This window comes from Malurus melanocephalus, unplaced genomic scaffold, assembly GCF_030028575.1.
Source record: "Malurus melanocephalus ecotype Western Australia unplaced genomic scaffold, MMel_1.1 scaffold_298, whole genome shotgun sequence".
In the NCBI taxonomy this organism is placed as follows: Eukaryota; Metazoa; Chordata; class Aves; order Passeriformes; family Maluridae; genus Malurus; species Malurus melanocephalus.
In genome coordinates, this window is record NW_026623530.1 from 84,932 (window position 1) to 110,331 (window position 25,400).

At 57.5% G+C, this 25,400-nt stretch overlaps 5 protein-coding genes across 10 annotated transcripts in view; 2 read left to right on the forward strand and 3 right to left on the reverse strand.

The window, feature by feature from the left end:
* The window catches only part of NUMA1 (nuclear mitotic apparatus protein 1), a 20,423-nt gene extending 12,407 nt beyond the window's left edge, over nt 1-8,016 (reverse strand). The window contains exons 1-8 of one of the 4 annotated variants that reach the window (XM_057377016.1): nt 7,947-8,016; nt 5,174-5,246; nt 4,158-4,246; nt 2,336-2,415; nt 1,552-1,634; nt 1,384-1,464; nt 1,018-1,102; nt 507-633 (exon numbers count right to left, since the gene is read on the reverse strand). In XM_057377016.1, coding sequence (XP_057232999.1) covers nt 507-633; nt 1,018-1,102; nt 1,384-1,464; nt 1,552-1,634; nt 2,336-2,415; nt 4,158-4,246; nt 5,174-5,215 — 587 coding nt within the window. In that variant the 5' untranslated portion in view covers nt 5,216-5,246; nt 7,947-8,016. The other 3 variants (XM_057377017.1, XM_057377018.1, XM_057377015.1) reach the window with 3 other exon arrangements.
* Nucleotides 8,017-10,181: 2,165 nt separating this feature from the next.
* LAMTOR1 (late endosomal/lysosomal adaptor, MAPK and MTOR activator 1) lies at nt 10,182-14,194 on the reverse strand. Its single transcript, XM_057377019.1, has 5 exons — nt 14,046-14,194; nt 12,309-12,454; nt 11,283-11,360; nt 10,725-10,851; nt 10,182-10,445 (listed from the first exon to the last, which is right to left on the reverse strand). Exons 1-5 carry the CDS (start codon nt 14,085-14,087, stop codon nt 10,353-10,355), a joined length of 486 nt encoding a protein of 161 aa, XP_057233002.1. The 5' UTR covers nt 14,088-14,194; the 3' UTR covers nt 10,182-10,352.
* A 3,850-nt stretch (nt 14,195-18,044) lies between these two features.
* On the forward strand, nt 18,045-19,649 carry TOMT (transmembrane O-methyltransferase). Its single transcript, XM_057377027.1, has 3 exons — nt 18,045-18,326; nt 18,897-19,151; nt 19,324-19,649. The coding sequence occupies exons 1-3, from the start codon at nt 18,065-18,067 to the stop codon at nt 19,647-19,649; spliced, it is 843 nt and encodes a 280-aa protein (XP_057233010.1). The 5' UTR covers nt 18,045-18,064.
* Nucleotides 19,650-19,927: 278 nt separating this feature from the next.
* On the reverse strand, nt 19,928-21,862 carry ANAPC15 (anaphase promoting complex subunit 15). The gene is made up of 4 exons (XM_057377010.1): nt 21,643-21,862; nt 20,565-20,624; nt 20,348-20,485; nt 19,928-20,190 (listed from the first exon to the last, which is right to left on the reverse strand). Exons 1-4 carry the CDS (start codon nt 21,760-21,762, stop codon nt 20,143-20,145), a joined length of 366 nt encoding a protein of 121 aa, XP_057232993.1. The 5' UTR covers nt 21,763-21,862; the 3' UTR covers nt 19,928-20,142.
* A 159-nt stretch (nt 21,863-22,021) lies between these two features.
* Nucleotides 22,022-24,630, forward strand: LOC130579881 (folate receptor gamma-like). Of its 3 annotated transcripts, none has more exons than XM_057377013.1 (6): nt 22,022-22,079; nt 22,894-23,051; nt 23,193-23,346; nt 23,563-23,751; nt 23,835-23,970; nt 24,328-24,630. In XM_057377013.1, the coding sequence occupies exons 2-6, from the start codon at nt 22,975-22,977 to the stop codon at nt 24,600-24,602; spliced, it is 831 nt and encodes a 276-aa protein (XP_057232996.1). In that variant the 5' UTR covers nt 22,022-22,079; nt 22,894-22,974; the 3' UTR covers nt 24,603-24,630. The 3 variants fall into 3 exon arrangements, with proteins under 3 accessions (XP_057232996.1, XP_057232995.1, XP_057232994.1); XM_057377012.1 differs by having other exon boundaries at nt 22,045-22,190; XM_057377011.1 differs by having other exon boundaries at nt 22,045-23,051.
* Nucleotides 24,631-25,400: the final 770 nt, after the last annotated feature.

Here is a 25,400-nt window from a genome sequence, read left to right on the forward strand (position 1 = left end):
ACTCCCTGAAAGGAGGATAGGCCAGGTGACTGTTGGTCTCTTTTCCCAGGTAACAAGGGACAGGACAAGAGGAAATGGTCCGAGGTTGTGCCAAGGGAGGATTAGGTTGAATATTGGGAAAATTCCTTTCCTGAAAGGATTGTCCAGCCAGGACATAGGCTACCCAGGGCAGTGGTGGAGTTCCCATACTCGGAGAGATTTAAAAACCATGTAGATGTGACACTTGAGACATGGTTTAGTAGTGACCTTGGCAGTACTGGGGGAACAGTACTGGGACTTCATGGTCTCAGAGGGCTTTTCCAACCTGACTGATGCYGTGATTCTAAAAGGAGCCAGAGCCCAAGCTCACCCCCACCATCCATCCCACATCATGCCCAAGTAATGTGCACTAGAGCAGAACAGTGCATTCTCAGGATTCAGTGTGCAGCCCTGCGGGTCCAAAAACCACCCTATCCCCTCCCCACCTTTCTTTGCTCCCCCTGACAGCCAGGAGGTGGAGGACGTACTTGGTGCCGGGAAAAGAGGCGATCCTCTGCAGCTCCAGGAAAYGCACCTCTCGCCTGGGCAGGGCAGGGAACAGTGTGGAATGCTCCTCAAAGCTGCTGCTGGACATACTGGACGAGGACGGCTCTGCTGGTARTAAAAAGGAAGAAGGCTGTGATCTTTAATATCTGAGGGGCTGAGCAGCTGAAATCTCAGGAGCATGGGAACCATGAATTCCAGTAGGGATGGAACAGTCAGGCAAGCCATAAGCCTGCCCTACATCCCCATCCCTCCTGCTCCATAGTGCTGCCCCAGCACTCTGCTCCCATGAGACTGTTAGCATTCCACCTGCTCCACTCCTCCAGGGGAAGGCTGAGGTATTRCTGACTGAAAAGAGTCCAGCAGGTCTAAGGCAGCCCCACTTTTGGACAGGGCGCTGTTTTGTAGCTGAGGGCATCTGGGTGATGCACCTGCCTTTATGACTGGGCAGCTACAGCAGCATAAACAGGAGGAAAAGCCAGGCTCAGCACTCACCTTTTCTCTGCAGAAATGGCTCCAGATTCTCATTCAAGCATTCCTCGTTATCCAGCACAAATTTGAGGATCGATGCCAGTTCAACCTGCATTGGAGGAGCTGCAGAGTTAGTGGCTCTGCTGCAGGTCACAGGCAGTAACCACAGCAGGCATGGGGCAGTAGGCAGCTCCCTGCTTGCCTGTGCCCACACTTGCTGCCACAAGCTTTTGATAGCCTAAAACCACCAGTGAGCACCACAGTGCACACTCCACATTGTCTTTCAATGGGACCCAGAACAGGAGGGCAAGTCTTGGAGCACCTCCCCCAAAAGGCTCYGATGCTTCCCCCTGCACCCCAGATCCAGAGGAGAAACCCCAAAAGGATTACCTGGGTCTTGTASTCAAATTCATTCCAGTCCCTAGGGCTCTTGCAGCTCATAGCAGTGTGATACAGGAGCAGCACAGCCACCTGAGTAAGGCAGGAAAAGCATCACTGACCCCAGCCTGTCATAAGCACACTGGTGCCAGCTGGGACTAAAACACGCCATGCAGTTACCTTGGCCAGTGCAAGCTCCTCCCCATCCAGGAGTTTCTGTGCAGAAACCAGGTTCTCTGCAGCCAACTTGTGCCTACAGTGCTCTGCAACATGAAGCAGGATTCCCAGTCATACAGGAGCCACTGGGCACACTGCCTCCCCTAAGTGACACTCATGGTCAGGAGGACACTGTAATGCATCCTCAAGGAGAAGGGACATTGGGTAGGATGGGCTCCAGAGCTGAGATCCCAGTGGTCAGCCTCGGCCATTAATTCTGACCAGCTTTTATTCCTCTCCCTAGAACTCCATACTAAATCCCAGCCCTGCCCATCATCTCCCCTCCAACAGCACCAGAAACAGTCCCATCTCTGGAGGGTGGGATATGAGGTGGGCTATGGTATCTTCCCTCTAAGAAAGGCTGAGCAAGAGCGTGAGATACTACCCATTTGCCCTCCCAGGATTTCTGAGTAAAGGTTTTCCACTGGTTGAGAACAGCTTGAGTCCAGGTACCTAACTAGGAAAACTGCTCAAAGGCAGCATGACCAGAGCAGCCACTGGCACCCTGCCCTACACAACCAGGATCTCCTTTGCTCTGAAYCCAAGCTCTGGCAAGGATTTCCATCAGGAAGCTTTCCCTTCCACAGATTGGGGCAGGAAAGCTCCTGGCATCTCGCAAACCTGCTGATGCGGGGGTGGGGGTGTCAGTTTATGGAGAGGGAGGCTGCAAACAGCAGATGAGACCCCCTCAGGTCAGGGGCACCAAGCATGGGCTGTCACTTTCCCCAGCACTAGCAAAGGGTCTTACTCTGCAGGAAACCACGGATGAAGGAGATCCTCTCCGGCAGCGGCTGCTCCAGCACAGACTCCCCCTCYTTGCTCCCGTGGCTGCAAGAGTGCAGGGTTTGTGTTAACTCTTTCAGGAGGGATTACACCAACACTGAGTTTTGTGCAACAGGGTTCACTGAGCCAGGAGCTGGCTCTGGGGTGCAGCTCAACCTTGTGCCCCAGCCCAGGGCCAGCAGAGCCAGGGCCAGCAGAGCCAGGGCCAGCAGAGCCAGGGCCAGCCACACCATGCACGGGAGCGGAATCCCGTGGAATCTCCCTGCTGGGAGAGCAGCTGGAGCTGGGCAGACAACATCCCCCGCAGCACTGCTTCCTCCTCTGCCTGCCAGCCCCAGCATCCGGCACAGCACAGGGAGCTTGTGGTGGCCCTGCCAGCTGGGAGGCACCACAGGGGACAGGATCCATGCATAGAGCCTCAGGCTTTTCTAGCTGGATTTTAGGGAGGCTGAAGCTTCCTCTTGGATTTAGTTGTGACTGCACTCTTCCAGAGCAGCCGCCAATTCATGGAATAACCTAAGCTGGAAGGGACCCACAAGGGTCATTGAATCCAACTGCAGCTCACAAACAGCATGCCCAAAACCCACAACAATCATGCTTGACCAGCACTGCTTCAATACAGTCACTTACTCCCAAGGTGTCCCAACCAGGAACCTGGCCCAGGGCAGGAGCTGCCACGAAGATTTGCTCCTTCTTACAGACTTCCCTTGATGTCACCAGGAGCCCCTCAGCTCAGCCAGCTGCTGTGGTGGCTGCCCCGCTACCACCCCACTTTATCAAGCAATGGCCAGGCCTCTTTAGAGAGCGCACGCCACCGGGATCCCCGCTAATCCGAGCTGGAGCACAGACCCAGGGGATTAACCAGGTCTGACTAAATATATCTGTGGTGCAGGCAGCTCCTTCCTCCCCACCCACTGCAGGCAGATCCCCGCTCCGAGCAGGCTCTCGTTACCCTGCGCAGGAGGTAATTATAGCAGACAGGTTCCCAGTGAGCTTCCACCGGAAGGGTTTGAAAGCAATGCATGGTAGCCTCATACTCTGTCAATTTGCTTTGCCAGCTCCTTAACCAGCAGGCTTAGTCCCACCTCTGATGCCCATTATGACCTGTAGGTTTTAGCTGCCCCTTGCTCCCAGGCAACAAACACAATTCCTGAGGGAGGCACACCTCCCACCCCTGCCCAGCCACCTCAGGTCCCAGAACAGAGCAAACAAATCCTGCCCACACTATACTCAGCAGCAGCTGACATCCCCAGGCAACAGAAACACTTCATGAGGCACAAACTGTGATTCTTTACACTGCTTTCCAGATACAAGGCTTCCTCAGGATCCCAAGGCTGCCACTCAGGAAAACTTGCTGGTCTGTTCCCTCACCAGAGCAGCATCAATGGAAATGAATAATCTCTTGTCAGCTGCAGGAACSCCTGCRCCACTGGCAGCAGCACTCAGGTCTTTTCTTCAGTGCCAGGAGAGAACCCAGAGGCTAGAGCCAGGTGTGATAAGAAGTCTCAAATGACAGGACTCTGACCAAAACACTCCCTGGGCAGCTCTGTGGGACCCAACCGCTCTGCCCAGGGCTCTGCAGGTTGACCCTGGTTCTGCAGTGGCACAGAGGAAATGGAGATCCCAGCATCTCAAATGCCGGAGGAGCAATAAATATCCCAAGACCCCCACTCCCACCTGCCCAAGAAGAGAGCCCCTAAGCTTCTGCGGGCTGAGGCCATGGCTCCAAGAGGCAGCCCAGACCCAGCTGAGTGGTTTGGAATGTGCACAGAGCTCCCCATACTCACATTTTGTGGATAATCCTGATGAAGACACTACARTCCTGGAGCTGGGACAGATCATTGAGGGGATCAGGGCAAACCTTTGTGCTGTTCACCTAGAAATGGGTGGGACAGTCAGAAGGCAGAAGCCAAGACAATGCTGTGCTGTGCCATCCACCACTGCCAGTCCTTGCTGGGGACAGGTCTGGGTGTGAGAGCCAATCCACCCCTCAAACCACCCCTGCCCAGGGAACAGAGAACAAAATCTCCCATCTGGGAGCATGGCACAGGTCCCATTTAACACACTGCTGGAGCCYCTCTGCTCTGCAGACAGGCTGGGAGAGCTGGAGGTGCTCAGCTTAGAGAAGAGAAGGCTCCAGGGAGACCTCAGAGCCCCTGCCAGGGCCTGAAGGGGCTCCAAGACAGCTGGAGAGAGATTTTGGACAAGAGTCTGGAGTAATAGGTTACAGAGGAATGGCTTGCCACTGACAGAGAACAGGTTAAATGGGATATTGGGAAGAAATTATTCCTTGTGAGGGTGAAGAGGCCCTGGTGCAGGGAAGCTGTGGCTGCCCCATCCCTGGAAGCGTTCAAGGCCAGCTTGGACGGGGTTTGGAGCAACCAGGTATAGTGGAAGGTGTTCCTGCCCGTGGCAGGGGGTTCCAGCAGAATGAGTTTACAAGTCCCTTCCAACTGAAATCATTCTATGAATCTTTGCTTGGACACAGCAGTGCTTTGCGAGACAGATCCAACAACCCCTTATGGTCCAGCTCTGCCTACTTCAGGCTCAGCTCCATCTCCCAGGCAGTTTCCATGACCAGACCAAACCATTCCGGCATTTCTGGTTACTCAACAGGAAGGGTGAGCAAGGCTTCTGCAAACACCCACCTGCCTGGGAACAGTAGGGACTGGCTGCCCCAGGACCTGCCCCAGCCACAATCCTTCCCTGTGACCAGCCCCAGCATCATGCCCTGCAGCCGCCTGCGCTGACAGCAGCAAGTCCCACCTACACAAGGAGCTCCAGCAGGGGGCAGGGGGCTTACCCAAGCAAGCAGGGCAGCAGCTCTTGTGCCGTGAAGAGACATCGTGGCCAGCCTGCCAGGTCACCGCCCAGACCTAAAAATGCCAAAAAAAGCGGGGTGGGGGGAAGAAGGTAAAATATAGCAATTTGGTAACTATATGACTTGCACCCAGCACCAGGCATTTGTGCCCACCACACCAAGGGAGGATATGCCCATGGATATGCTGCACCTGGCCAGCTGTGTAGGAGCAGCCAGTACCCTCCTGCTTCCCCACAGGCAGAGTGGGCAGCAGTGCTGAGCAGTAGTCAGGTCCACTCCCACAGGTTAGGATCCTGATAAGAGGTCAATGGAAAACTGTTACTTGGGCTCCTCATCCTCCTGTAGTGCCTCCTCCCCCTCCCTCTCACCTCCAAATGTCACTAACATTTCTTGCCCGGCAAGGCAGTAGCCAAGCCATTGAAGCGCTGCCAGCTCCCGTTCCCACTGCTGCTGGTGGAAGAACCACCTGCTGGGGGCACACGGAGCTTGCCGGGCACCACTGCATTGGGTGGGAGCAGGGACGGGCTGCCCTGACGTCCCCAGGATCCGGGAGCACTGCCAGGTTCCCTTCACAGTGACCTTTGCCTCCGTGCTGCCTGTCCTCAGTGCCACCCTGGTAGTCTTCGAGGGGGTAAGGAGGGGACTCCTCACCTTGTATTGCACCTGGACACCCCTACCATGACAGGCCAGGAGCCTGGTCAGGAYCTCCAGCTGCTCAGCATAGCACAGCCCAGCCAACCAGTCATGGTGGCTTTGGGGACTATGGAACTCCCACTGCCATCAGACCAGCTGGAAAGCATGGAATCCTCAGCAGGACAGGTTCTCCCTCCAATTTGACTGAAACCCAGCTCCTTGTCCCTCAGCACCTACTGCCCCTCCACCTGGTGGCACAGCCAGCAGCTCTCCCCAAAAATCCACCCAAAGATCCAGGGCAAAGCACACATGCAGCCCTGGATGCAGGCCATCAGACAAAAACCGTGTTCCGTCAGTGCCGTGCTGGGTTTCACAGAAACCAGTCTCCAGACACTTTAGTGCCTGGTATGAGATCTGGACGGACAGGACTGCCCGCTCCTGCCCTGGCTCGTCACTGGTGACACTGGCCACCCCGAGTATCTGAGACAACGCCATGACCCTCCGTGAGGACGTGCCATTTGTGATGGCAGGCGGGAAGCGGCTGGGGAGCCCGCCAGCGGCCGTGAGCGCCTTCCAGCCGCATCCCCGAGGAGAGCAGCTGCAGGGGAACGGTGGAGACCAGGGSACGAGCCCCGGAGGCGGCGGCGGCCCCGGCGGCATTGTCCTTCCCCGCTTTCCCCCTGCGCCGCTCCGGTCACAACACGGCGTTACGCAAGCCCACGCTCCGGAGCTCCCGACGAGCCAGCCTGCCGGGGGGACGCTCCCGCGGGCCCCGGGCTGTCCCAGGCTRGGGATCCGGCTGGAGGAAGCACCCAGCGGCTCACCCGTGCGAGGTGAGCGCTCCACGGCAGCCCCCGCGCACGGGCCCGCAGCGGGCGCGGGGCGGAGGGGGAGAGCAGCCACCGACCCGAGCGCCCGGATGTTGGCGAGCCCGCCGCGGCCACCCGCGGCCCCGGGGACCGMACCTCGGGAGCTCGCAGGGCGGCGGGCCGGGAGCCGCACGCCGCGGCGGAGCGACGGAGCTGGGCGAGCTGAGCTTCGCCTCCCCCGCCTCCCTCCCCCTCCTCCGCGCCAGCCCCGTGGAAAACAAAACAAGGAAGAGGCAGAAAGTCTTTGTTGGGGCCTTACCGGGGGCGCACGGCCGTCGTTGGCGCGCTGGGGTTAATCCGCCATGAGCGCTGGCAGCCGGGGAAGGCCGGGGAGCCAGCGGCCACGCACAAAAGAAAAGTTGTTGAGCTTCTCTTCGGCGGGGCTGGCAGGCGGCGGTTCCCCTTCCTGGCCCTGGGCCACCTCACGTCACCGCGCCGGGGACGCGCTCGTTAAAGGCGCACGGCACAGAAACCTCCAGCGCCGCGCCACAGGGGAGGGGAATCGCCCGAGCCCGGCCACAGACACACTCACTGCCCTCACCCTGCCCAGGCCCTGGAAACGGAGAGCTGGTGGGGACGGAACAGATCCGCTCTGGGCCCCAGCGCAGCTCAGGGAAAGCCGAGGGCTCGGCAGAGAACAGCCCCCGATGCTACGTCTTCCTCTAATCCAACTGGAGTCACATGCCAGCTGACCCCTGAAGAATTACCCCCGATACGCACACGTCCCGCGGCCAGATTCGATGGGAACCGGACCCTACGGCTCGCCAGCTGGAGTTGGCAGGAGTCAGGCGAGGAAGGTYCCTCGCTCACGCCTCGCTGCTGTTCCGGAGACCTTCGGAAGTTSTTTCCGCAGGGTTTCGCTGCCTGAGGCGGCTCGGGGCCGCAGGATGGGGCGCCCCGAGCACGGCACAGGAAAGGCACAAGGAGAAGGTTCTTTCAAACGGGCGCTGGGGGCAGCAGAGGAACCCGCGGGGAACGCGGCCGCCGAATGCCGCTGGGGAAGGCTCCGACTTTGCAAAGASTCAGGAAACGAAGGACCACACGCCCGAGCCCCAGCGCTCCGGCCGGGACGCCCCCGTCCTCATGGAGGAGGACGCCGCTGGGCYTGGCCGGAGATGGAGGCTGTGCCACAGGCGCGCCCCGCCGGCCCGAGCGTTTCGCGCCTTGCCGCCCTGTGGCACGGCCTCGCTCTGCGGGCCCGGGCCCTGCCGCGGGAACCGCCCCCCTCCCTTTGACCCCAGCTTTCCCCGTACCGTGACCGTGGCCAGGGCTCGTGTCTGTCTTCGGCGTCTGCGGAGCCGCCGGGGCCTCAGTCGTACTGGTGGTCGCGTACGGAACCGAARCCGCCAGAGTCGCGGCCGCGGCCGCTCTTATTCGAACGGCAGCGCCTGCCCCCGCCGCTGCCCATTGGGCGCCGCCGGGCCGGGGGGCGTCACACGGGCGGGCACACCGCGAATCGCGGGGTCCTCCACACACGTGGGGCTCTAGGGGGAGCGCTCTGCCGGGCACCGCGACACACGCGGGGCCGTGGGCTCTGGAGAGATGCATGCAAGAGACCCTGCTGTGAGGGGCTTATAGGGCTGCCTGGGGCCAAGGGGGACACAGACAGGATCTCCGTGGGGCCACAGGCGGGAGTCTCTCTGAAGGTCAGTGACACACACAGGAGCACAGGGGTACGTGGGTGTGTACGTCTCAGGCTGCCACTCAAAGGTAAGGACACATAAGTGGTCCTGTGGTGCTTGTGGAAGGGRTTGTGTGGGGTCACATGCAGGGCTAGAAGTACATGAAGCCCACAGTGAGACAGGGGACATGTGGGGGACTCTGGGGGTGTGTCACATGTAGACACTCCACTCTGCCTTGCAGTGCCAGCTGGGCAGGGGTCTTCACCAGCCCCCAAACCTGCCCTGACCTTCTAGTGAGGCCTCATTTCACTTGGGGGCTCCTTGGCTTGCCTCCATGCTCACAGCCCTATTTCATCCTGTAGAGGCCCACAGTTGACTTTTGTCATGAACTGGATTGTGATAGCWCATTCCCCCCACCACCACCCCAGCCCCAAGACCTGAGAAATGCTCCTTAGGCCTTTGCCTTAACAGCACCTTGGCTAAGCCCCTCTTGAGCTTATCAAACATCATCTGTTCCAAGGAACAAACAGATGTTTAATGATAACAGTTTCTAATGAACAGTCTTGGAAACTTATTCTTCTTGCCTGAACAACAACCCAAGCAAAATAGTATTTTTGCTGTTGAACCTTCAACCAAYTCAAATYGTGGCCAGRATGAAAAATTACTATGACTAAAGCCCACTGTCTTGCAACCTTGTAGACAGCAATCCAAAGTGAGACCCTTTGAGCTCTTGATTATAAGGGGCTAATGCATACTAAYGCCCACTCTCTAATGATCCTATAAACTGCAGTCCAAACCAAGTCTCACTGAGCATTTTTATTCCCAGAAGAGAGCTAATGTGTATTAATTGTGTATGTCTCAAACACTGATCATTGGATGGCTGTGGAGCCAACCAAGGACTGTTGGTAATAAACAAGGACTGTTGATATTAATATGCCATGAGAAAGAACAAGATGTGGCTAGAGAAGGGGGGCAAGGTGAGATAGGACAGCACTGGAAAAACATCCTTGTTGTAGTTTCTGCTGATAAGCACAAAACAGTGCAGCACAAGCACGGGAATGAGTGGCAGGAAGTGGGCATGGACTATAGGGTGGGATTAAGACCACCACAGACCCCCAAATCCCTCCGACCCACTTCCAGAAAGACTTGAAAGAATAGACTGCACATGATAACGAATTTGCATAGAAAATGAGAAATCCATCTTCAGGATGGGGAAACCTGTCCATAAAAGGTACCCTGCAATTTCCACAGAAAGTGGAAATCAATTAACTAATAAAACTTTCTGATTATTTGCAGACCCTCTGACTTTTGACATTCCTTTCAACAATGGGCATTTACAAATCTTAGGTGCTTCCTTCCCCTTAAGGGTGGATCATCATACATTCCCTGTTTCCCTGTCCTCTTGGCTCTGAGGGAAATGATGGAAGAGGTAACAAGGGACAGACAGATGTGTGTGCCCCCTCCCCACCATGGCACGGCTTCCCCACCACTTCCATGCTATGTCTGACAGAGAACAGAGGAGACAGGCACTGGATGAAGATGGCTTTATCTACTGTGGCAAATAATAATAATAATTAAAAAAAAAAAAAAAAAAAAAACAAAAACCAACCGAAATAAAGGTCTAAACATGTAAAAATGAGAAGGGATGGTGTTGGAGCCACCAGGCCCCACACAGACCATCCCATCTGCCTGGCTCCAGCCCACCTGTACTGGTGACTYGAAACACAGTGCTGACCCACACCAGGGCCTCCTTGCGCTGCTGTTCCCTTTGTGCTCATCCCTGTGCAAGGCAGCATCCAGCTGACATGGCCTYCTCCCCACGCACACCCACCCAGCCACCCACACGGAGGAGAAAGCCTCAAGCAATGCAGGTGGGCCCAGTGTGCTAGTGATGGGCGCCTTGGCATTTAGTAGGAAACAGGGTATCTGTCCAAGTTCTGTGGCAGCACCATGGGGAGGGAAGGGATACAAAGAGAAAAAAATGGGAAAAAAACCAAAAACAACCCAAAGCGGTGAAGCAGCGGTGGTGGGGCAGGCTCAGGGGATGCCAAACTGTACAACCAGTTCTTCTTTGGCGTCGACACGGATCTGTGAGAGCGCACTGAAGGCGTAGGCAGCTATCCGGGACACCTGCGGGTACGAGGACATGGCTGTGTCACTGGCGGCTCCTGTAACTCCCAGTTATCCCATAGAAACTGTTGCAGAAGGTTAGCCTTCAGCCCTGAGCCCKTCCTGGGCTTTGCCCCCAGCTCTAACAAGGCCTAAAACCTGACCCATGCTTTGCCCTCAGCTCTAACAAGTCCTGMCAGGGCTCTAGGCAAGCCAGGAAGGCACCACTGCTCCTCCAAGATAAGGGTGTTTCTCTGGGGAACATCACAGCAGCCCAGAGCTCACCCCAGCCATGCTCACCTGCTGTAGGTCTGCGAAGGGGACAGGGTCACTGGCGAGCACTTGGTGTGGTTGGTTAGTCAGAGAGGGCAGCAGCGGGAGCTTCTTCCAGTGCGTCAGGTTGCTGCTGAGCATGGCCAGGCGTGTGCTGTGAGGGGAGAGCAGCGAACATGAGTGCCATGCCAAGATATGGGGACACCCAGAAGATGGGTCCTGCACCCCCAGGTACCCAGGATCCCTAGGGGAGAAATGGAGAGCAGTGCTGGCTGCACTCCCAGCATCCAGCCCTCTTCATGCCCTGCATGAGGAGGATGAGGGAGCTTCCAGCTCTCCAACACAGGCACCTTTCAATCAGAAGCAGTCACAACCAGCCCCTTGGGTGAACACAGGAACCTTTTGTCCTGGGCTCTGCTGTCTGCACTGCCATGGGCCTTCCCTGAGCAGGCTGTACCCTGCTCTCAGAGATGGGGCAGCCCTGCTATGTGTGGAGTTCACTCYCCCAAGCCAAACCCCCTGGGACCTGCCCAGGAACACACAAGGCCRTAAAGGGACTGCAGGGACCCCAAGGAAGAAGCGCACCTGTACTGCCTGGCTCTGTCCATGTACTCGTGCTGCTCCATGCCCTGTGAATCTGCTGCTGACACGTCAATGATGTTGCTGCAGAGATACAAGACAGTGGCTTCCACTGGAGGCTTATTGATCCCTGTTGAGTTTCCTCCCCATCTCAGAGCATCCTCCAACCACGGCAGACAAAATCCAGCACCCGCCAGCACCCCAAAACAAACATCTCAAGGCCAAACGCGCCCAATGAATGCTGCCAGTTGGACATAAGTGTGCCAGACTGGAGTAGCTGTTCACCAGGAGGGAAATGCCAGGGACTGTTTGCCCACAGCCACCCTGGGGCAGAGGCAGGCAGAGGCTGCARGAAGCTGGGGACTGGTCTGGGGTCTGAAGACCTTGGCATGCAGCCACTGGGGGAAAAAAGCAAGGACTGGGAGATGCACTTGGTAGATGTTCTGAGAGCGCCACTACTGGGCCCTGGGCTCACAGAGGAGCCAGGTGCTTGCCCAGGGCCTTGCCTCAGCCCCATTGTGTGCTACAGCAAAGCAGCACTCAGGGCTGCCGTGGCACTGTGTGTTGGACACACCAGTGGCCAGTAGCTTGCCAATGCCAGGGGAGTGGAGGGGCCTACAAGCATCCCAAAGCCCTCCCAGCCAGGATGGACACAGCCCCCTCCCCTGCATTTGAGGAAAAGGCTCCTCAGAAAGGGATATGGCACTGGTGCCCCCCAGCCACCCTCTCCACATCCCCATGGACTCGCTTGTCCAAACCCTGCCCCTATTTCCAGCCCAGCAGCCGAGTGATTGGTCACCTCACATCTGGGGTCTTGTCTCTATGTCCCCATGGGGCTCAAAGCTTAGGTAGGGGGCTGTCTGAGGGCAGAGACACGGAGAGCTCTGTCACAGCTCTCCCCCTTTCCCTCAGTACATATGGCTGATCACCAGGGCCCAGAGCCAGGCAGCTCCCCAGCTGCRTGCCACATCCAGGGTCACTGCTGGTCCCAAAAGTGTGCTGCCTGCCCCGAGGGCATGGGCTGAGGCTTACATGGCCGTTTTGGCGAGGATGGAGGACAGCATGGCCTGCTCATCTGTGCGTGCTGATGGGAGGTTGTGGTAGCTCTGCTCYGCTCCATTCAGCACCTTGTTGGGTGGGCTGGCTGCCGGTTCCAGCAGCCGCTTTGTCTCTTCTTCCTAAGTGAAAGGCAAGAGGAAAATCAGCCCTGGCTTCCCGCCACCAGCACCATTAACCCCGAGGGATGAGGCAAGTCTCACCCGCCACCTGCCAGGAGGGCTCCCTGTGCACCCCAGTGCAACTCAGCACAGYCTCAGCTCTGCTACCTTTCCCCAATTATTTTGCTTTTCTCCAGCAGAACGCTCCCATCCACAGAGGCACAGCAAGTGTGGCTGAAATGAGGCAGCACATACGGAGTAGCCAATCCTGCAGGCAGGAGTCTGCTGCCAGCATCGACCTGCACAAAACCCTACAGCTAATGAGTGCCTACCATGGCCCCACCCCTGACTGAGTACCACAGACACTGCACCGTGGCACAACAGGGGTCTCATGTGAGCCAGGTGAATGCCACCTGCCACAGCCCAGAGACAGTGTGGGGGGTGGGGGGGTCTCAGAGTCACAGGGCATGTTCCCCACTCACTCCAGAAGTGCAGAGCTGCAGCTCAACCCTTAATCCTCTGGCTTGTCTGAACGGTGCTGCAGGGACTGTGAGAAGAGGCCAATAAGGAGATCAKGGGCACAAACACGCAAGAGAACAGGATCACAAAATCAGTAAAATTGGGAAAGCCCTCTGACCCCAACCATTCTCTCAGCACTGCTGAGCCCGCCACCAAACCATGTCCTCCACTGCCAAGTCTACATGGATTTTACATCCTTCCAGGGATGGGCACTCCAACACTGTTCTAGGCAGCCTGTGCCATGGCWGTACAACACTTTCAGGGAAAATTTTGCCAAATACCTAACCTAAACCTTCCATGGCACAACCTGAGGCCTTTTCTTCATGTCCTATTGCTTGTTCCGYGGGAGCAGAGCCAGACCCTCACCCGGTTCCACCCTCCTGTCAGGGAATTGTGAAGAGTGAGAAGGTCATCCCTGAGCCTCCTTTTCTGCAGGCTGAGCCCCCTCAACTCCCTCAGCCACTCCTCGGGCTCCAGCCCTTTCTCCAGCTCCATTCCCTTCTCTGGACACGCTCAAACCCACCCACATCTGTCTTGGCCTGAGAGGACGCTCAGCCTGTGACCCATGGCGAGTTRCGAGTGCAGTCACACACGCGGGTGCCGGCTGGGCTCCCCTGGGACGAGCTGTCACAGACGAGCTCTCACAGCACCCGCGGATTAAGTTTCGCGGGACAGGTGACAGCCCAAATTCTGCCCCGGCCCCTGAGCTGCGTGGCAGTCACGCTGTCCCAAAAAGGAAAAGCTGGCGCTGCTCTCGCCGGTGCCGTGTGAGGTCTCGGACTGACACCTGCAGCAGGACAMGGGAAGGGTCCGGCACGACCCCCGAGCCCCCGCCTCCAGCCCCTACGCGGCACCAGAGGGACACACGAGGCGACGCAAGACACGCGAGGAACGAGTGACACGAGAGCGGCGACAGGCGGGAGCGGCGCTCGGAGGCCGCCCCGGGAGCGGGGAAGGGCCGGGCCCCGGAAGGGACGCGCGCCGCCTGCCCCACCCCCGACCGGGCAGCCCGAGGGAGCCGGGAGCGGGGCCAAGCGTCCCTCCCGGCACCGCCCCCGCCGCGGGCCTCGCGTCCCCCCAGCGCCAGGCCCACCTGGTCGGAGGCCTCGGCCTCGCTGCTGTAGCAGCAGCCCATGGCGAGCGCGGCCCCGGCTCCGGCACGGCCCCGCCGCGCGGTCACGTGAGCGCCGAGTCACCCCGGTCACGTGAGCGGCGGGGGAAACACACAGACACACACACACACACGCACACACACACACAGAGCAGGCCGCGCCCGCCGCCGGGGGCAGCGCCGCGGGGTCACGTGGGACGGGGCGGTGCTCACACGTGGCTGCGTCATGCGGCCCTGCGCGCGGTCACGTGTGTGCTCCCAGCGCGCCCCCGCCGCTGCTGGCCGCGCGCTCCGGGCGCGTTCACGTGCTCAGACCCCGTGCTCTCAGAGCTCCGGGCTCCCTCTGTTCCCATGTACCTAGTGCCCTAGTTCCCTGTGCACGGTAATCCCAGTGTTCCCAGTGTGGGAAAAATCACTTTACAAAAAGCCAGTGTCCATAATGGAGACAGAGAAGCCCTGCAACTTTATTTGAATAAAGRGAGAGAGTGTACTGGGGCACATGCCTRCGGGGTTTTCTCTCTCGAGGTTTTGGAGGACATAGCCTTCTTTTGTCCTAAACTCACACCTGCAGTTGTCCTCTTCCTTTCCCCATAAGCTGAGGTACTAGAAAGGTACAGCCTTCCCAAACTGCCTACTAGATATTATCCCTTGAACCTGTCATTTTCCCCCAAAAGTTCAGAAACTTAGTCTTGTGCAGACCCATTTGTCTGTTTCAAGAGTCAAATTGCCTGGGTTCTGTAAAAAAAAAACTAGGCTTGAAGTTGGTGGAGACATTAGTATCCATTTCAAAGACRTTAACACCCATACCTTCACCAATCAAATTGTTTGTAAAAACATTAGCACACATCTTTTCCCTATCAACAGTGTCTCGATGTTCTCAGTTTCCCCATGAGTGTTTCCACAGTGTTCCCATGTTCCTAGTCTTCCCAGTGTCTCCACTGTTTTCAGTATCCCCATGTTCTCAGTTTTCCCAGTGCTTCCAGTAGCCCCAGTGCCCCAGTGTTCTGAGAACTTCCAGTGTTCCCAATGCCCCCATGCTCCCTGATGTGTCCCTGATGTCCAGGTGCTTGGTTGCTGGCTGGGGTTAACCCATGCCTGTCCTTATTTGTCGCCCAGTGTAGGGCACTAAGGGTTGAGATAACAACAGGTCTGTCCAGAGCAGGCTGGAAACAAACCTGATCTCAGCATTTGCTGTATTGGGTCCAGTGCCTGTGGTCACAATGCTGCTTGATCCGTTAATGTGGTTATGGTACCAAACCCTGGGTATATTCCTGTATGTGCTCCCCAGGGTGACCTTTCAGAAAGTAGGGAGAAAGGATCAGCATTGCTTTGTTGCTGTACTGTGGGATATGAGTTTATGTMATGATTTATTATTATCAAGGGCAATAAGGGTATTTTGGGATGTGTATTCAGTGCTGCTCTCCTGCCCTTACCTCAGCACTACCTTTGGGAGTCCATTAATAATTGTACCCAGTCTGGGGTGGGTGAGGGAAMAGGGGAAGGATGATTTTYCCCCCTTTCTTCCCCCTTTTCCTTCTTCAGGCCTGTTTTTGAGAATTTTGAATTCCCATTGGATGTTAAAGAAACCATGTTCTAGTCACTATGTCTGCTACGTCTCAGTGCAGTCCACACCATTTTCAGAGTCATGTTTGAAGCCAGAACAGAGATTTCCAGGAAGGCCATTCARAGACCTGTCCCAAGGGGGAATAGTCATGAGTGGCATGGAATGTGGGAGAAAATTGGCCAATTTTTTTAGAAATTCCATGCTCCAGTGGTTTGGGAGTTTACCCCTGAACAACTACAGGACCCTGATAAAGTGACAGACTATTTACAAGGAGAATGCYGTGGCCACTCCAGAGATGAGCAACTTCGTGCAGTGTGTTGGGCCCTGGCTACTCTTTATTGGACACTGGTGGTCAGTAGACAGTACCTTCAGGGGAGGAGGAAGAAAGAGAGCAACAGGCACCATGGGCACACCAACTGCAGCTGAACCAGAGGAACAGCCCATGCTGGGAGCAGTCACCCCGGTAGAGAAGAAGGAATCCAAGAAAAAACAGGTCACTCAGTGAGGGATGACAAAGCAGGGCCCTCAGAACAGGAGTGGGAGGCAGGGCCAGAGAAAATCGCTTGATCCATGTACCCGGGTGAGCTGTAAGATTTGTGAAAAGGTTTCAGCTGTCAGTTAGGTGAGCCTGTGGTGAGCTGGCTGCTCCAGGGCTGGGATATCCCAGCCCACGATATRGAACTGGATGGTAGTGAAGCCAAGCAACTGGGATGCGTGTCCTGGGATATGAACACTGACAAGGGCATTGGGAAGAGGACAGAAACTCTCARCCTCTGGAGGCGACTCCTGTCAAGCATGAGGGAAAGGCATTCTCTCAAGGATGTAGTAGTGCACTGAGACAAGTGGAACACCATGGAGCAAGGTACCCAGTATCTTGGAGAGAATTTGCTGTGCTGGAGTTTGAATCCACTATAMGGATTCAAGTGATGAGCAGTCCCCTGTAGGCCCTGATGTCCAGGGTACACAATCCTCATGGCACAAGTTTGTACAGAGCATGGTAAGTGTTGTACATCACCTCATTGTCAAGWAAATTGGCAGAGGGAGCCATCTGGTATTGTCTGTCATCAGGACAGGGGTCTTCCATGTGAATTGTTTCTTTTGTACCCTCTGCCATTAGTATTGTTGCTGTTACTGTTTGTTTTCTTACATCCAGTGAATTGTTTTTATCTCAACCTGAGATCTTTACCTTTTCTGCCTCCAATCATCTGCTGGATGGATGATTCTCCAATCATCCTGCTGTGCTAGGGGGAAAGCAGGGGCGCAAGGGAGTGGGCATGGAAGSTCTCAGTGGGGGCACTGAACAGGGGAGTGYCATTCCTAAACCACAACAGATCCAACCATCCACACCCCCAGTGCTCCCRGTGCCCCCATGGTCTCAGGGCYGGCCCACAGTGTCCCGAGTCCACTGATTCTGGCTCTCAGTGCTCCTGATGCCCAGTGCTCCTGACTCACTGTGCTCCTGTTGCCCAGTGTTTCCAGTATCCTGGAATATATTCCCCTGTGCCCTCAGTGCACAGGGACAGGACTGCAGCTCCTAGTACCAACACCCCAGCATGAGGACCCCAGCCCCAGTATAGGCACCCAAGGCCCCAGTATCAATACCTCAGCTCCAGTATTAGCACCCCAGCCCCAGGCTCCCTCCTGCAGCCCAGGACCACCTCCCAGCCCCAGGCTGGCCCGTCCCTGTTGCCAGTCCCACTGAGCTGGTAACTGGAGCTCTGGTAGCAGCTGCAGCTGAGGTGACACCATCAATAATTGAGTGGCAGCAGGGTTCCACGCAGGACTGCCTGCTTCTGCCTGCCTGGAGTGTGGGGACAGGTAGGTGCCACCCCCATTGCCCTATCCTCTTGCTGTGGCTGGGGACCCCAACAGCTCAGGGTGTGGGGAGCAGGGTGTGACGTGCAGCATATGGGGGGTGGGAGCAGCAAAGCTGGGCCAGGGCAGGTGGAAGGGCTTGTGCTGTACAATGCCCCTGAGAKCAGTCCAACTCCCTGACACAGAAGTCCTGCAGACCCCAATATCAGCAGACGGGTCCCCAGCATTCCCCAACCCTGGCACAGGGACCCCCACAGCATCCTGGGGTACCCCAGCCCTGCAGGCCCAGCAGCACCAAAGCTCAGGGAGAGGTACTTCCAGGAGGTGTGCAGCACAGCCAACTCATGGCATGAGTGGGAGCTGTGAGGCTGGCACCCTGGGARGACATCCCACCACAGTATCCCCTGTGAGGGGATCCATTTGCCTTGTTATGGTTTAGGGCTCACATACTTCAATGATCTCTGCATAGGGGAGATTTTCAAAGCCTGGGCCCAAGGTTATGCTACTGATAGTGGACACAGAGAGTGCAGAATTTCACATTTGGCAGTACTTCCAAGATAAGTAGGAAACYAGCAAAGTCAACTCAGTAACTGTGCTAAAATCACAGCCTCACTCCCYTGTGATGGTGTCTCCGGCGATTGCCTTGGCCTTCCTCCCGTTCATTGTCACCCTGCTGATCCGGTACCGGCACTACCTGGTGCTGCTGTACCGGGCGGTGCTGGTGGCCTGGCTGCGGGACCGGCTCACCGGCATCTCACGGGAGCAGCGTGCCTTCCAGTACCTGCTGACCCATGCCATCCCTGGGGACCCCCACCACATCCTCCAGACCTTCGATCAGTGGTGCTACCACTGTGAGCACCTCAGTTGTGTGGGGCCTGACAAAGGTGAGTACCATCCTTGCTTGCCCGTACCCCACTGAGCATGGCCATGGCACCATTAGTGTGGCCATGGCACCACTGACATGGCCATAGCACTGCCAGCATGGCCACCACGGGCACAACCATGACACAACTGCCATGGTCATGACACCAGCGATACAGCCGTAACAGAGTTGGCATGGCCATAGTACCACTGACACTGCTGTGACAGTGTGGGTCACAGCACCATTGGCACGGTTGTGGCATTGTTGACATAGCAATAGTAACATTGGCATGATTGTGGCACCATTGACRTGGCCATTGCACTGCCAGCAGTCGTAGCACCATTGGTGTGGCTGTGGCATCATTGACACAGCTGTGACACTGTGTGACTGTAGCACTACTGGCATGTTGTGGATCTACCAGCATGGCCCTGGCACTGTTGGCATGGCCATGGCATCATCAACCTGGCTGTGGCATTTTTGGCATGGCTCTCCTCAMTCCTTCTGGGCACTGGGGAACTGCTTGGCACCTTTGCCCTGCCCAGGGCTGGGGTGGCACAGGCTTGTGGGTGCTGAGAGGCATATGCCATGTCAGGACGGATCGTGGAGCGGGTGCTGTTGGAGCGGGCACCACTGTGGGTGCTGGAGCTGGGCACATACTGTGGCTATGGCACTGTACTGCTGGCACAGGGGCTGCCCCCAGGTGCCCGCCTCTACACCATCGAGGGGGACCCCCGACACGCTGCCGTGGCTGAGAAGGTCATCCGCCTGGCTGGCTTCAGTGAGCAGACGGTRAGCACTGGGAGAAAGCCCAGCTCGGCACCTGAAACCGGGGAGGAGATGGGTGGGGGCCCTTCACTGCTGTGGCAGGGACTGTGGCACCTGCTGGGCAGTATACAGGGGAAGAGAAAGGTCCTGTCCCATGTGGACCCATCATCACCCTGTGAAGCAGGGTTGGTGGGTGGGCACTCTGATACCCTGMCCCAGGGTCTGAGGCTGCTACAGTGTTGTGGTAACTACAGTACAGGTGGAGCTGATCGTGGGCCCCTCRGAGGAGGTGATACCTCACCTACGGGAGAAGCACGGCCTGATGAAGGCCAACTTCGTCTTCATGGATCACTGGAAACGCTGCTACCTGCGGGACCTACAGCTGCTGGAGAGCCACCAGCTGCTGGCTGAAGGGGCCACCATCCTGGCCGATAATGTCCTCTTCCCTGGAGCACCTCACTTCCTGCAGTATGCCAAGACCTGTGGCAAATACCACTGCAAGGTGCACCGCGCCAGCCTGGAGTACTTCCACGCCATTCCTGATGGTATCGCTGAGCTCCGCTACACCGGTACACGCTGAGCGGCGGTGAGCTCCTGCCTCATGGTGGCCACGGTTACCGCAGGAGTGCCAGGTCCCCAGCCCCCTGTCTCGGCCTCAACATGGGCTCTGGAGGAAACGCAGTGGCTGCTGTYGTCTGTGGTGGGGTGTGGTGGGTAGCAAAGGGGCTCATTCTCTATAGTGCTCCTGCCTGCACTGCACAGGGACATCTGCCAGGCACCCCAGTGGATGGTGGGGAGCAGCCCTGCACTTGCCTGGGTGGCATGCCCTGCCCTGGTGGCTTCAGACACCAGATTTTGGGTTGTTTTCTTGAAAACTGAGTTTATTAGAAAAGATGTGTCAGCTCCAATGTGCCAGGTGGCAGTCTCCCCTCTGGCTYCCCTGGTGGGGCTTCACTCTGAGTCCCCTGCCCCACACAGCRCCCATGGCAGGAAAAGCTTCGCTGAACTGTCCTCCTTTGCGTGGGGGGCAAAGGCTCTCCCACAGCCTCCAGTTTGGTGTGGCCATGGCAGAATCAGATCATCCACTGGTCCTGATCCTGCTCTGTCCCCTCCATGTCCACCTGGGAAAGAAAAAGGTTTGAGATCCACCCCAGAGCAATAACCCCAGAGCGATAACCCCAGAGCAGAGAGAGCGAAGGAGAGAAGACAGCCCCCAGAGCTCAYGCTCAGGGTCCCACACACTGCACATCCCCCAGTTTAGGGTTTCACTCTATTTACCTCGTTGATCTCTCCATCATCAGGAGACTCATTATAATCATTCATCTCGTCCATATCCTGCATGTCCTCATCATCTTCCGAGTCCTCTTCACTGTCTTCATCATCTTCATCATCYTCCTCCTCCTCCTCATCATAGTGCTGTGGATAAACAGTTCCAGCACCCCATCTGCCCCGCAAGTCCTGTGTCAAACCCCCACTTCCCTGCCCACACACCCACCTCAGATGCTGGCTTTCCTATGGGCACCAAGTTGTTGTCCTTCTCAGCGATACTCTGGAGCTGGGGAAAGGAGAGAGGTGGATGAGCATCCTGAGACAGCTCCATGATACCCGGGCAAACAGGTCATTCCGTCTCAGCTGACAGCTTGTGTCGCTTCCTGACTACCCCTATTTCTAGCTGGCAGCTGCCCACAGAGTCCTGTCTCCCTGGCACCCCCAGCCAGGCAGGGAAGAGCAGCTGCAGGCACCTGCCTGAACACCCTGGCACAAGGCAGTGACATGCTGGGGCTGAGAGGGTTCAAGGTGTCCTCATGCGTGGTGTGAGGAGCTCAAACACAAAGCTCATGTATTTCTTTATCAAAAAAACCCCAAATTTGAGGCATCTGATAACCGAGATGAACACAACCACAGCASATAATTAAAGCTCAATTAAAATACGTCAGCACCTCCCACCCAGAGGGACTTGGAACCTCTTCTGAGTGCTGGGGTTTTAATTGATTGAATCTATTTTATTTAATTATAAAAATTTAATCACTGAGATTTTTTTTTAAACTTTAATCAAATAGATGTTCTTCCACCCAYACTCAGGGGCACCGAAGCACCAAACCACGCTCACAGCGCAAACACTTGTCAGTTACCAGGATCAGAAATCGCTCCTCGCCCCCTCGGGAGATCAGTTAATTAATTAATTGTGAGCTGATGCAGGAGTTCCCTGGRTTCAGCAGCAGTTAATCAACCCCCACACAGTAAACGGGAACCTCCGGGACAGCCCGCCCCGAGCCAGTGTGACACAAGAATTAGGGACAACGAGACTAGGGGTGTCCGAGCCGGCAACACCGGCACAGGACGCTGARAAACGGGCACAGTCGCTCAACACGCGGCGGGAGCGATGCACCGGAGGAGCTCCGTGCCCCGAGACGGCTGCGAAACCCCAGCCCGGACACTGCCTCGGGGCTGCAGCGAGCACCGCGGCCGTGCCCGCTGAGTGAAGAGGGGCCGCCTCTCCAACCCCGAACCCGCTCCCAGCCAGCTGACACCCGGCYCCGCGGCCCCACATCTCCCCACGCCCCGCTGCCCACCCAGGCCTGGTGCTGCTGCTCCTGCTGCTGCAGCTCGGTCTCGTCAACGCAGGGCCGGTCGAGGTTGAACCAGAGGGACTCGGTGAGACGGGGCAGGAGTGAGGGGAACAGCGTGGACATGACGTGAGCGCCAGCAGCAGCCCCGGACCGGCGCCGGCCGCCGAGCCGGAAGCGCAGCGCAACCCGGAATCAGTTACAGCGCACGGAGCATGCGCGGACGGGAGGGGGCGTGTCTAAGGGGGGGCCACGCACATAAGGGAAGAATAGATGGGCGTGGCCTAGGGCAGCGTATGGGGCGGGGCGATGTTTGATTGACAGGTGGAGGGCCGGGCCCTCCGCGCGTCCGGTGTGGGGCAGCTGTGACCCCCATGGGGGATATCTGTGACCCCCATGGGGGATATCTGTGACCCCCCCGGGATACCTGGCTACCCCTGGAGGTACCTGTGACCCTGCGGGGATATGTGAGGGGGACCTGTGACCCCACTGAAGGGGGTATTTKTGATCCCCACGGAATATCTGTGGCCCCCTTGGGATATCTGTGACTAATGGTGGGTATGCCACTCCACGAGTACTAGTGGCTCTGTAYACTCCAGGTATCTGTGATCCCCATGGGGTGTCTGCTCCTTTGGGGGCAGCTGTCATCCCTGGGTGAAGGTATCTGTCACCTGTGAGGGGGTATCTGTGACCCTGCTAAGGAGGATCTTCCCCCCTCCACAGGGCATGTGTGACCCCAGGGGTGTATCTGGTTCCCCCACCATGTGTGATCTTGGAGGTATCTGCCCCTCCCAGAGTATCTTCCCCCTCCGAGGCATGTCTGACACTGAAGRGTTTCTGTCCCGGGTGACAGCTCTCCCCCAGGGTATCTGCTCCCCCTTCATGGGGCATCTGTGATTYCCTGCAGTATCTGCTATTCCAGTGAGGGGTACTTGCCTCTACCCTGTGGCCATCTGTGACCCCACGAGCTACTGTCCCTACTASAAACATCTCTTACCTTCTGGGGTGCTCCCCCCAAGGACCCTGTGGTGTAGGGGGGCCAGGTCCTGCCCCTTATGCTGGTGTCAGGGAATCAGGCCACCTCCCACAGGAGGGAAGGAAAAACAGCCACGGGTGGATTTTGGCAGGTACTGGCCCCAGCCCGGCGCCAGGAGGATGAATCCCGGCTGCATGCGGGGCTGGGGGAGGCCAGGATGAGCAGGAGTGTCAATCCAGGACACAGCAGGGTGCCAGGGCGGGATGCACTGTTTCCTCCAGGCCCTCAGTGCTGCCCAATCCGCCGCATTCGCACGTCCCGTGATCAGTGGCCAAGGGTTGTGCTGGACCACGACCTTTGAGATGAGCCGCGCTTGTCCCACGGCACCTGGAGCCCAGCTGCCCACCAGGTCAGAGCCCCGACTGCTGGCACCCCCCAGGTAAGATCCCTGACGCCACTGCTGGTGGTCCTGGGCAGTGACCATGTGTTGCCGCGCTCCCACGTGCACRGTGGGGGACTTTGTCCCTGCTGTCACTGTGTCCCTCAGTGCTGCCGTCCTGACCTGCTGTTTCCCTGGCAGGGTGATGGCAACGGTGTTGGTGCTGCTGATGCTGGTGGCCTGTCCAGCTGCCACCACAGCAGCGCTGGTGACGCGGGACTTGCGGCTCAACRTCTGCATGGATGCCAAGCACCATAAAACAGAGCCCGGCCCTGAGGGGCAGCTCTACGGGCAGGTACAGTCCTCATCCACTGCGCCAGCACCCACTGGTGTCACTCGCTGGAGGGTCACCAGGATGGAGGCTGGGGAGTTCTGTGCCCCAAAATGAATTCCATCACCCAGTGTCACCCACCTGTGGGCACTGGTGCTTTCCCTGGACCCATAGCAGGTCCCAGCTGAGCCCTGGTGGGTCCTGATGGGTCCCAGCTGAGCCCTGGTTGTCCTGGTGCAGTGTGTCCTCTGGAAGGACAATGCCTGCTGCACCGCCAACACCAGTTTGGAAGCCCACCAGGACCAGTCCTACCTGTACAACTTCAACTGGGACCATTGTGGGGCCATGCCAGAGAAGTGCAAGCGCCATTTCATCCAGGACACRTGTCTCTACGAGTGTTCCCCCAACCTGGGGCCATGGATAGACCAGGTAGGTGCAAACCTCCCCTCACCCACCCACCAGGATCCCTGGGGTGAACTGGGGGAAACTGGGGGAAACTGGGGGCCCTGCAGGCAGATACCAGCTGGCGGAAGGAGCGGATCCGGGATGTGCCACTGTGCCGGGAGGACTGCGAGCAGTGGTGGGACGATTGCCAGGATGCTGTCACCTGCAAAGTCAACTGGCACAAGGGCTGGAACTGGACCACAGGTGAGTGGGGGTTGTGGGCTCCCTCCATTATGGCTCAACCCTCCTGTGGGTCTCCAGTCACCCTCCACCTTGCTGCAGAGGAGTTGTGATGGCTGTGAGTGAGCCCAGGAGGTGTGAGGGTTCACATGGGGAGGGGGTGGCAGCCAGGTGGGAATCCCCTGTGCATGTGAGCTGGTCAGGGGGCGTGAGGGTACTCATGAACTGAGGGGTGATGTGGTGGTGGATCCTGTGCCACCTTGAGGTCAATGCCCTCTTTCCCAGCAATGCCAGTGGGGCCCATCTGCACGTTATGTGCAGAGGAACAACGCTCTCCCTTTTCCAAAGCCTTTCACCCACTTCACCCCCTGCCCCTGCCAGGCACCAACCAGTGTCCCAGGGGTGCCATGTGCCAGAAGTTCAAGTTTGTGTTCCCCACGGCGGCTGCACTCTGCGAGCAGRTCTGGTCCGGCTCCTACCGCTACACATCCCACCACCGTGGCAGCGGTCGCTGCATCCAGATGTGGTTCGATCCCGCACAGGGGAACCCCAATATTGCTGTCGCTCAATATTACGCCCATGGTGGTGCTCCCCCAAAATCTCCGCTCTCCATCCTGCTGGCCCTGCTGCCTCTCACCCTCGTGGGCCTGCTCTAAGCAGGAGGGGCTGCAGGCAGGAGCAGGCAGTGTATCTGGTCAGGGGCCTCACCAAGCTGCCCTGTGCCCCCCCATGGGATGTCCCCAAGCTGTGTCCTCCCCAGGCATGTGGCTCATGAATAAACGTTCCTGCCCTACTTGGTGTTGGAGTGCTGTGGGGCTGAGGGTTGGGGGGCAATAGGATGGTTGACGGACCTGGAGGTGTCTGATTGTCTGATCCTGCTTGYTGTGGGGAGATGAAGCAGACATCACTCCCAAAAGACCAATCTGATAGCCTGGCACTGCCCCCAACCCCCCAAACCACTGTGCCAGGCAAACAGGGCTCCCTGCCACTGGGACCCAGGGGGATGGGATCACTCAATGTGTCCCAGCACCTGACATAGCTCCAGGGCTCTGGGCGCCACTGACACCCTGGGGCGTACAGGATGGGACTGGGAAAAATATAGGGGAAAAGGGGAGGAAATCCCAGGGACCTTGAGGTGGGAAAATGGTTGTCAAATGGAGTTCTGCTGGCCCAGAGCCCATCACAAAGGTCCCTTTCCCCACATGCCCCGTGTTCCCAGCTGTGGTGTGGCACCGTTCTGATCTCTGAGCCATGGGGAAGTTCCCAGTTTTGGTGGTGAAACCTGGTTGCGCCCCCCACCTTTTCAATCCCTGGCCCCAGCTCTGCCCCACCGCGGCCCCCTTTCCCCAGTGCCCGGCTCCCCGGTACCCTCATAGTGCCGGTGCCTTCAATAACACTGTGCTCCTGCCCCTCCCTTCGGTACGCCCCTGGGTGTCCCCAGTCCCCCGGTGTCC